Below are 11416 nucleotides of genomic sequence, written 5' to 3' on the forward strand. Positions count from 1 at the left end.
TTTTGTGGTATACCCACCACTGCTGTTAGCTTTTGTTTCAATACATTGTGTGAGGTGAAGAAATGTAGCCTACCATTCCACACTTCTACTTAAATGCCCTACTTTCATTATATAATATAACTATAGCATTAACTTTTTTACATTTTCCATAAATTTCACCTGAAAGTCAAATATCTCTAACATTCGTGAGTGTGTATATTTTTTACTTAACCTCAAACTGTATATCCATATTTCTTATCTGCATTTATTAATATAAATATCCTATCTTGACTGTGGGCTTCATCACTTGCTGTGTTTGGAAGATGCTGTGGATTGTCTCTCTTATCTTTCCTGTTCAGTGTAGCAAAACCAGGGGTCATGAGTTTGATCCTCACCAGGGCCTCAACTTCAATGTACGTACACATGCTTCACTGTCGACAGGAAACATACACATTTCTTTTCATTAGCATCTGTATCTATAAATAGGTTTCACTTATGCAATTCACTCATTCATCTGTGCTTCTTTAATGGAAGCAAATAACCCAGTTGTGCATATCAACATATACACGCAAAGTCATGTGCAGTGTTGAAATGTAATGTCTGCTTCAGCATGGTTGCTACAAGAGTGTCAGTCTTCATAACTGATCGATGAAAATACAGGTTGAAGCTATAATTTATCATCTGCACTTGTGGTTTCCAGTCTAGCTGGAGTCAGAAGATCACTGCTAACATGAGAGTGTATTGTATTGTGTAAATAGACTACAGCCTCATGTACCTGCAGTTTTGTCATCTGTGTGAAAAAAGTTAGAAAAAAACAGACACAAACAGACTTGATAGGATGATACGTTTCTGTATCCTAAACACTACTCTGGGGATCTCCCAACGTGCACATTAACCAAGAGAAAAGGTTGAGATGTCAAAGGTGAATCATGACCTGAAAATGTAACAATAGCCTCCAGTGTGGCCTGCGATTGAATTAATTAGCACATATTGGACTGCCAGTAGCCTAGACTTAACTAGGATTGTGAACATCATAATCATTGTACCTGATTTACATCAGTATGATAGCTCCATTATTGTGAGAAAATAAGCACTCTGCCCATAGTATTGTTTTAGCTAGAGCCTCATATTTTTTTTTTTTTTTCAGATCTTTAAAATCCCTCAAACAGTCTGAGAGCAAAAACTATCAAGCCTAAAGCCTATAATGATCTGAGTCCAGTATTGAGCCACATTCTAAAGAAAGCAGCTTGTTTACGTGCTAAACTAAGCTTTTCAATATTGATTTAGCTCAATTTCTTGAGCTGTAAAACTCCAGGGAAAGCTTAAATCACCTGAAGACTTTAATACAGACACTTAGCAATGCACCAGTTTCAAAAATAAACACAGGCTGTGAGTCTCAAATACATTTGTTAATGTTTATTTCAGTGAATAAAATAAGTCTCTACATAAAACAATGTACATTATTCAAAACATTGCAATGACACTTTATATACATAGTGAAAAACAAACATATGCATGTCCTATATGTGTATACATACTGTATATGTTTGTGTGTATATATTTATATAGATATATGTTTATAAGTTATTAAACAAGGAAAAGCATGGATAGTTTGACATCTACATACACATGTCTCAGATGAGGACATTACATTAAGATTTGACAACAGCTGCCTTGGTACAACATTCAATTTGTACATTACAACCGGTATTTTGGTCAGTTATTAACAGTCATAAGTAATAGTTTTAAATAAGTATGAGGTATTTATGGTATGATTACATGTATAATAATAATTTTATGGTCTTTTTTTTCTATTTACACAGCAGCAATGCAGGGAGTCACTGGACCATCAGGGCCATGGAAACAGAGGTATCGTCTTTCTGTCACTATGTCCAGAAGAGTTGAATATGGAGCCTGAGAGGGCAGAGGAAATTATTCATTAGTGTACAGTTCTTAGTATTTACAGTGAATGGTTGAACTAGATTACATAGCTTTCCTGAGAGTTAAATAAACAGATTGCTATGTACACAAGCTCATATAGTATGTATTAAAGTCTTTGGGTGATTTAACATTTCTGTTATGGGTCAGTCTTTTTCTTGGCTTTGACTTGTAAACTCACTGGAGATCCAGCCTTCCTTCTTACCTCATCTCCTGATGAAGGCGACCGGCAGCTCTCTGTTGGGAACCAGCAGTCCTGAGTGGATCACATCAAGTGGCTCATTGTCTGTTGCCACAATCTCGTATTCTCTGACCAACTGCAGAGAGAGAGGCGAGCACAAATGTACCGATCAGATCAGATGTTTTTATGACAAAAAAGGTATTTAATGAAGTGCCATTTGATCAAGTGTATCAGCTGAACTGAACTGAACTCTTACCCAGCACATAGCCAGCTGCAGCTGCAGCTCTGCCAGCCTGCGGCCGATGCACATCCTCTTACCGATGCCGAAGGGCACGTGGGCAAAGGGGTTGATGGTGCTATTCTCTCGGAGCCAGCGCTCAGGTTTGAACTGCTTCCCATTGTCAAAATACTCCTCGTTGGAGCCCAGCGCATGGGTGTTTATCATTAAAACAGTCTGTAAATGGAAGAAAATAACTATTAAAATTTAGTTTTATAATGGACGTGACACAATTCTCACAATTTGTTTAAGAGAAATGGAATATGTAGTATTAGATTGCAAGATGAAAGTGGAATAAAGATCTTGTTAAAGCAAATCCTAATGTTTGCTGCTGTGCACATTAGAAGAGTTGCTCCATTTAGACTTTGTACAGTATGTTAGCAGGTTTTTCTAAAATGCTTCATTTAGACATCAGTATAATGTAATTAATACAAGAATGTAATCTGCTCATGTCAGGTGTCTGGCAACCAGGAACTAAGCCACTTACTCCTTTGGGAATGGCATAATCTCCCAACACAGTGTCTTTGTCCAGGGTCCTGCTGGTGAAGGGAACTGATGGCGATAACCTGTAAAAAATATGAAGAAAGTACATGAGAATATGGACTGAATGAAGCTCTAGTATTACATGACACTGATATTTAAGCTGTTTAAGGGGAGCTAAACACATTCCAGTGTTTTCCACAGTGCAAAATGTTAGATATAATCTCCAGTGGAGGGTCAAATGCATTCCCTGGAAGATGTGGTTATGGTATTAGCTTTAAGTTACATGACAACTTGTGACTGCACTGTATAGTGAGTAAGAAGTGATCCGAACGTGACCAGGTTTTTTAAGCCGGGACCACCGGTTGTTGCTAGTCATGCCACCATATCTCATGAAGCTTGTTTTTGAGTCAGTCATGTGTGTCAGTTTTCCCTCTTAATCTCCGTGGAACTGGGTGAAATGATGCAGCCACTGAGTCTGATTTGAAGCCGACTGTTGACTGTTTAGATAAATTCAATTTGTCGGCTGATGTAATGTCATGTTAAGTCTCCATCATGTGCGTGTGAATATCTGCGTGCTGGTTTCCTGCCTTTGTACACATCAGAATGGTCTAGGACATCATTTATTTTCTCATTACACACTTGAACTTGAACACTCTTGACAAATGATGATGTATTTTCATCTCTTTTAAATCCAGGTTAAAAACATTTCTCTTTTCACGTGCTTATACTGTAGCTGAGCTCTCTTTAAGAACTTAAAACTTTAACTATTTTCTTTTATTTTACTTTTATTTGCTCTTGCTTTTAACTCTGTTTTTTGTGTTTGTTTTTATTCTATTTTATGCTTCTCTTTAAAAAAGAAAAGTTTTGTCTTTATGTAAAGCACATTGAGTTGCCTTGGTATGAAATGCGCTATATAAATAAAGATGCCTTGCCTCTGCTGCCTTGCCTTTTACTGACGTCCAGATTTGTGTCTTTTTGTGAGAAAATGTAACCATAAGACTACAACCAAAGCCCATGTGTTACCTTCGAGGGGAAGCCCAGGGCCAAAATAAGACCCCCCACCCCCCCACCAACCTCTCCTCTCCTCTCTGTAGCTGTTTCATGTTTCCATCAGGGGCCTGTTGTACTGTACCTCATAGACTCCTTGAGGCAGGCCTTGAGGTAGGGCATGCTCTTGATGTGCTCTCCACACGGGTCCTGGTCAGGAGGCACCACCTCTCTAATCTCCTCCAGCAGCTTCCTCTGGGCGCCAGGGTTACGTGACAGGTTGAAAATAGCCCACAGCATACTGTTAGCGGTCTGAGAAACGTAAACACAGAGAAAGAGAGAGAAAGTGTGAGAGAGGGAAGAAGGGAAGGAGGCAAGAGAGGAAATGTCACTTAGTGAGGCAGCTACTCTTAAGTACATTCCTCAGTGGGGTCCTGAAAAGGAGCTGAGGAATGTTTGGGGTTCCTCAAAGGCTCCTCAGTTACATCCACACCACATTCACTTTCTGCTTCTGAGGCACTGTAACACTGGGCACCTGTTTGTTTTAGAGGTTGAACACTTTTTTTTTTCTTTCCCCACTTGAACGAAAATAGGCGAAAGGTAAAACCTTTAAAAGGTTATATCATGTTGGGAGCTGAGTGGGGAAGCGCTTCAGCTATGTGATCATCTCATTTAAGAGCAGAAAATAACATAACAACATAAACCAAACGCAGGAACAGGCAGAGATTTCACATTTTGGAGAAACATGTGTTTTTTTCTCAAGATTGCACACTTGTCCACAGTGGTTAGCTTAGCTTAACAACTATCTGGCTCTGTCCAAAGGTAAAACTCTCTATTTAACATTTTCACTTTGGGTTGTGCCGTTGAAGAAATAATGTGTTGACTGATGAGCTTCAGAGATAGAACCAGGCTAGCTGTTTTATTCTAAGCTGAAATGGCAACAGCTTCTTCTAGATATGAGAACGGTATCAATCTGCAGGTTTTATGTTTGTGAAGGAAATAAATGGGCACATTTTCCCAAAATGTGAAACTATGTCTGTGAATGAAAGATACTTTATTTCTTGGAGGTATAAACATCACTCACTGTCTCCACTCCTCCAATCTGCAGCTCGGTGATGGCTGCATACAGTTCCTTCTTTGACAGGCAGCTGTGGTGAAGGATGTCTCCGATCAAGTCATCAGGAGCTCTGACTTCGTTCCTCTTCAGCTTCTTGTCGATGTAGACTTTAGCTGAGGGAGAACAAAGTAAGGACCATGTAAACATACAGATTTCACATATTACACGGTACATGATGATTTCATTCATGTTAGTATTTCATTACTTCAGTCTTGTTCCTAAATAAAGGCCACTGCTCCTTTTTCATATTATAATTAGTGTGGAAATTTGATAATATTCATTTTTCTGTCCATCCACAATCATATCAGATGTGAATCTCCTAATTAGTTCACATTATGACCAAAACTAGGTCACTCCTATTTCAGTCCATGTGAGTGTTTGTACCAGATTTGCAGAAATTCCTCTGTGGGGTCGCTGAGATATTCACAATGTGTGAAATCAAAGTTCAGCATTTACAAATGTAGCTCTGGTGTTTGTCCTTATGTGACATGCTCTCCTTGTGATCTGAGACTCTACAAGTCAGTGGCTCGCTAGTTCTATACTGCTGTTCCAGGTTCACCTGTTTGATCTCAGACTGTTTACAGTATGTGAGTCATAAGCTTTTACAGGGCTGAGCATCATTTAAATCACATGACACACAAAAATTAACTCAACTGACTAAATAACTGATTGCCAGTTTGCTGCAGTTAAAAATACACTAAACAAATTATTTGGAAAAAAAAAAAAAACCCAATCAGGCTCACACTCATGCTCACATGTTCCTTCCGCCACCAATTGTTGGGAAAGTGTGTGTTTATGTGTGTATGTTTGTGAGAGGCTGTGAACAGCTTCAGCCGAGTAAACAGCATCATCATCTTCTCATCCCTTGATGTCTCGCCCCCACCTCGCGCTACTACAAATATTTGGCAGATTTCTCCCTCTTAGGTCATGCGGTTTACTACGACTCTGGCTGACATCTACCCAGAGCACCAAGTACACAAAACACTGAAGCACCTGGTTTAAATCTCACTCCTGCTTTCCTCACAGTCCGACTGGAAGTGAGCTCAGACCAACCCGGCCTTTCCATTCACGCCACGTCATGTCTCTACTAACCAACCAATAACCCGTGTCCCTGACTAAATGACACACAAAAAACTTTGTGCAAACATGACACACGAAATGTCCTTGAAAATTGCATTCTCCTCATATGTCAGTCCGTGATATCACATAGGTCAGAGCGGTTTGTAAGGGGTCCAAAGTCCTGGTACAAACCGTACAATCAAACTGTCAACTCATTTGCTGGTGTAGTAGAAACTGCGTGTACCTGTGCTGAAAATGCGGTCCCATGCGGCGGTGTGGTCCTGCCATGTTTTGGTGTTGAGGCTCTTGTGGAGCTCCACTGGTGTGACCATCATCATGCCAAATGTGCTCATCATCTAAAGAGAGAAACACACAAAGCAACAGAGCAAAGAATTAGCAGTTAAATGTAATCATCCTCACTCTCACTGAAGATCTTTGATTCAATATTTCCTCTCCTTCCTCCTGCACCCACTGCCCCTTGAGACCTTTGTGAGCCTTCACTTATCATCTCTTGTCTGTGGATGATATTGGTTTGCCCCAGTAAATCCCAGTAAATACAGGCAGACGCTGAACTGCTGCATCATGGCTGCGGTTCAGCTGACCTCGGCTTGGTGTGAACCCGGTGAACTGCACAGTCCTGGGCCTCGGTGTCTCACAGATCATGTCCAGCATTCTCTCCTACAGTACACACTGCTACTGTGAGAGGAATAACAACAGGCGCACTTACTGTTTTCACAGCTGTGATGAAGTTCATTGCCTCCTCGTTGACTTTCTCTTGCAGAAGACCGAATCTCTTGTCGTAGAGGACGAGGCAGATGGCTAAACGACAGAGAGGAGCAAAGAGTGTGATGCAAAACCTTAGCTCATAATGAACAGCTTCAGAGATGCATTTCAAGTGAACAGACTCTAAGGAGATTTACTTCTGGTTTGACCTAGTCACAAAATCATAACTAATTTAATCTAATTAAATATAATACAATATGATGAAGCATATGACAACATATAATTAAGTAATGGCTTGTAAAACTGAAATGATTTGTCCGTAAATCTATAAGGCTATAATGAGAAGTCTTTTAAATGATGTTTTAATATACTATAATATATACTGTATATATAATTAACATTCAAACATTCCCTGTTTCCCATTATTCAGATGATAATCACACAAAATTAAACATTTGGTTGTCATTTTCAGCATTTCTGAAAACCGTCCTAAATTGTTCCCTGAATGAATAACTGAGCAAAAACATCTGAACTTACTCTCAAACGACCATTTATTCAGTTCGAAGTACAAGTCTTCAATCTTCCCATTGTGGTTTATTTTTCCAATTCTGCCGACGAAATCCACCAACACCTGTTTTTACAGACAGTGTGTCAGTCCCTGAGCAGCTGCACCGGATTAAATCTTACGTACATTTATTTATAAGTACTATACAGGTCAGGATCTTACCTGGTTTATTTTGCCATCAAGCTTCACCACCTCGGTGGGTTTCATGAGTTTCTGCTGAAAAGCGCTCCTCACTCTCTGCCAGTCCTTACCCTCTCTGCAAACCAACAATTAAGATCATCAGCCTTCAATGTCCTAAAGTATAAACCATTATTGTCTCCGCTTCTGCTTCAAACTGATTATTGTTATCGGTATCAAGAGAATCGACAGTCTACTCACAGGATGAGGAGTCCGTACGCCTCGTCCCTCAGGTCTCTGTATGCTGTCCAGGGTTTGATCTCCAGCCTCTGAGGGTAACTTCCCTCCTTCCTGTAGAGCGCCTCCAGCAAGCAAGGTGCGCCAATGTGCACCGACTCGAAGGAGCCCAGCTTCATCCGGAAAATCTTACCGAATTTCTTGTGATAATCAACCTAAAACAAAACCACATAATTCTTAAATTTTTTCAGAGAAAGCCGATTTGCATAAAAAAAAAAAATAGGACACATTCTCTCTCTCTCTCTCTTTTTGCGTAAAAAAAGGTCTTATAACGCTAAAAAAAATAAAACAAAAATGCAGAACTTTCTAATAATACTGTACCAGTGCTTCGTGTTGTCTGGTCAGACCTCCTTTCCGCAGAAGTTCGACCAGACTGCCGACCAGCGGCCAGTTGGTGGGTCCCGGGATCGCGTCCAGACTGTGCGCTCTGGAGGCAGCGTGAGGGCACGGCGCAGCCTCCACAGCATCCTTCTCCTCCAAGACGCACACAGAGGATGTGGGTTTGAAGTGCTGCAGCCCTATAGACTTCTTCTTCAGCAGCTCAACAATCTGAGGAACTTTTTGGATGTGCGCCCTCATCCTCAAATTCGTATTTTTTTTTATTTTTTTAAAGAAAGCAGAATAGTAATGTTCCCAGCAGCTCTTCTTTATTATCTTTGGGGTTTCTCGTTTCTTGGAACTCTCACACCTTGCCGCATTATATATACCCCAAGAGTATTTATTACTGCTGTGCCATGAACCAATCAGGGGCCGGTCCTGCATGGTGTGGCCGTCGAGCCCACTATTCATTTATGGATCTACGTTGAGAGGATCGTATGACCCCAGATAGACCGAGGAAGTGCCCCCCCTCCCCTCTCTCTCTCCATCCCCCCTCCCTCGCTTTATAAATAAACACACAGGCCACAGCGGAGGTGACGCGGTTCGCTTGAACCGCGTTTCAGAGCGACTGGCCATTGGAAGAACCGAAACTTTGGCAAAGCAAATACTACTGCCACACTTCTGGACCGTGGGCAAATATTTGACAGATTGCAGGTTGTGTGCGTGCGTGCGTGCATGCGTGCGTATGTGTGTGTGTGTTTGCTCTGCTTGTGTTTTGGAGTGTGTTCTTTGTGAAGGAGTGAAGGTGGGTTACTGGGCATTTTCAATGCAATTCTTATGTTTCTGATTTTTATACATTGATGTCCATTGAAACCTAAAATCTAAAAGACACCAGGACTCACATGGGGGTTGGCAGGTTGCAGCCTCACTATATCCAACACTTTGATAGTGGTGCCTCAGGTATTTCATTCAGAGGTTTCCAGATTAATTGTCTTCCAATATTTAAAACACATTGGTTAACCTGTCAAATCAAATCGATACAATTTATTATTGTTCATCTATTTAGATAAATTGATGGGTTTACCTGTGGTGAAATCTCTCTCTCTCTCTCTCTCTCTCTCTCTCTCTCTCTCTCTCTCTCTCTCTCTCACACACACACACACACACACACACACACTCGACATACAGCGCCCCTCAGATCTGGCATAACTTGAATAACATGGTCAGGGGCCCTGTGTGTTGTTCCCTGTAAAAGTCCTCATTCACAGACTCAGGTGGCATCACAACAACCTTTAACTCTTAACTGATGTTTGCTGTATATTGAGGAGCCAGTGAGGTGTAACACACATCAATCACCCCTCACCCCACCACCCACCCTCCCTCCCAAACAGAAATAAGAAAGAAAAAACACCACCCACACACCTACGAACACAGACAGTGTTTGTTTGCTCTACCTCTGATATTTAGAGCATATACCTCACAGAAAGTATGGCACCAGTTAATTAATGATTGATACACAATCATTCACTCCATCATTGAGGAATTAGTGGAAAGTATACCTTATTTCCTCTTTTTGTTGCATTTGATGAGAAGAAATACAACTAACTCTTGCTCAACTAAACTTGAATCCATACACCAGCACCATTACTGTAAGACTCACCATTTACTATAACAGATTATAATTTGTTTGTTTGATTGGTGCAAAAAAAACTGGAGTGTAAGAACAAAACAAAACAAAGCACTTTTACGTAAGTTATGTGCAGGACTATAACTTGGCTGGACACAGTGACTTCACAGTGTTTTTGTACAGATTGAACAAATGAGATATAAAATATTGATTAGTAAGGTTTAAAGGCTCTGTCTAGAAGGTTTGTTACCTTTGAACAGAGCCATGTTTCCCCGTACCTCTAGTCTTCGTGCTAAAGTTAAGCTCACTAGCTGCTATATATTTACTGTTTCTTGTCAGGGTTAGAGTAATAAAAACATGGTTAAATGGTCATGAAACAAAGAAATGATATTAGATGTGTCCCAATCTGTCAGAGCCTGCTTTTGAAGACTGTGACTAGGCTGTCATATTTTGAAGGCTCCTTGAAATGTGGCCATCATGGTCCAACTGATGGATCCTTCATGGCCCAACTATCCCAAAATTCATATAGCAGTAAACAACATGGCAAAGAGCCAGAGGATTGTACTTTAGAAATTATTGCTCAACAGCGAGCACTACCACTGTCAAAAACAACAGCTTTCAAACCTCAAGATTTTGTTGTTAAAAAAAAAAGATGTGGAGGGCTTAATGCTCTAAATGCTTTACTACGTCAAATTTTTTCAGACTTTAATCAAACTCAGTCAAGCAAGCTTTATTTGTATCACACCTTTGAAACAGGTGCATGATGCAGTTTATATTCACTGGGGAAAGAATATGAGACCAGTGCACACAAGAAATTAAAATTACACATGAAATGAAATGAATATAAAGTGATTAAATCAATCATTCATTCAACCAATCAATCAAATAATTGTCTTGAATATGACAATATCCATCAGGTTTTGAATGTGGGGCTCATGCTTGGGCAAAAACATCAAATAAAGATGATGTTTTCTTGAAGTCTGAAAAATGTAGGCTATAAAAAAAATAAATATAGTAAAAAAGACAAGAAAAATTGGTATATCAAGAAAACATTAATGTTTCCAGTCCCATATCATTGTGAAAAATATATCTCTGCGTCAAGCATACAGTAAATTTAAAGGTAGTCACAGATTAATGACATTTAAATAGTGAATTGATGACCACTGAGTTAGGCCATGATCTGCAGAGAACAAGTCCACTCTCATGTTATTCCTGTTATTACATGAATGACATGAGTGCGAGCAACAGGTTGTTGAGCAAGGTTTTCATCCCAGGACTTCAACCTTGCAGTGTCCTGGTCACGTCTGGCATAGTGCATAGTGAACACGAGGTAATACTGGCAGTGTCACTGACAGACAGCTGGCACGGAGCAGGGTGCAAGTCATAGAGAAAACATGTTTTCTTGTGATGTTGTCTGTAAGCAAACAGTGCTACGCAATGCCCTGCTCTATGGCCTTGTGTAGCATAAGTGAGTGAGGGTTGGATCGTAATAAATGTGTTATGAAAGTGAATGCGTGTTTGTTTAGTTTCTTAATCAAAGGCCTTGAAGAGTTCTCTGTGAACAAATGCAAATTTAAGACCATTTATCGAGAAATTTGCCTATTCACTTGGGAAGAAATTGGATTTTCAACGATATTGCTAACGTCTGAGCAGGTAAACAACTGAATCAACCTCCTCTCCCTGATTGACCTTACTCATTCATGGAGCATGGGCAACACAATTTAATACCTGCATATAATCTTATCTAA

General features: G+C 40.2%; 1 protein-coding gene across 2 annotated transcripts; it reads right to left on the reverse strand.

Annotated features, from left to right (window-relative positions):
• Nucleotides 1-1400: 1400 nt before the first annotated feature.
• Nucleotides 1401-8490, reverse strand: cyp24a1 (cytochrome P450, family 24, subfamily A, polypeptide 1). Of its 2 annotated transcripts, none has more exons than XM_083972445.1 (12): nucleotides 8045-8490; nucleotides 7688-7878; nucleotides 7472-7565; nucleotides 7282-7375; nucleotides 6749-6840; nucleotides 6266-6377; nucleotides 4930-5075; nucleotides 3991-4157; nucleotides 2863-2941; nucleotides 2355-2552; nucleotides 2123-2234; nucleotides 1401-1893 (listed from the first exon to the last, which is right to left on the reverse strand). In XM_083972445.1, exons 1-11 carry the CDS (start codon nucleotides 8483-8485, stop codon nucleotides 2124-2126), a joined length of 1725 nt encoding a protein of 574 aa, XP_083828571.1. In that variant the 5' UTR covers nucleotides 8486-8490; the 3' UTR covers nucleotides 1401-1893; nucleotide 2123. The 2 variants fall into 2 exon arrangements, with proteins under 2 accessions (XP_083828571.1, XP_083828572.1); XM_083972446.1 differs by having other exon boundaries at nucleotides 2099-2234.
• Nucleotides 8491-11416: the final 2926 nt, after the last annotated feature.

The sequence above is a fragment of the Trachurus trachurus genome, assembly GCF_905171665.1.
Source record: "Trachurus trachurus genome assembly, chromosome: 5".
NCBI lineage: Eukaryota > Metazoa > Chordata > Actinopteri > Carangiformes > Carangidae > Trachurus > Trachurus trachurus.

Excerpts from the sequence above, each read along its gene's own strand:
- cyp24a1 (XM_083972445.1), bottom strand. The coding sequence starts at position 8,485 with ATGCAGGACCGGCCCCTGATTGGTTCATGGCACAGCAGTAATAAATAC. Across the intron at positions 7,879-8,044 it reads CCAGACAACACGAAGCACTG|GTTGATTATCACAAGAAATT; the intron begins GTACAGTATTAT and ends GTTTTGTTTTAG. Across the intron at positions 2,553-2,862 it reads ATTATGCCATTCCCAAAGGA|ACTGTTTTAATGATAAACAC; the intron begins GTAAGTGGCTTA and ends TTCCATTTACAG.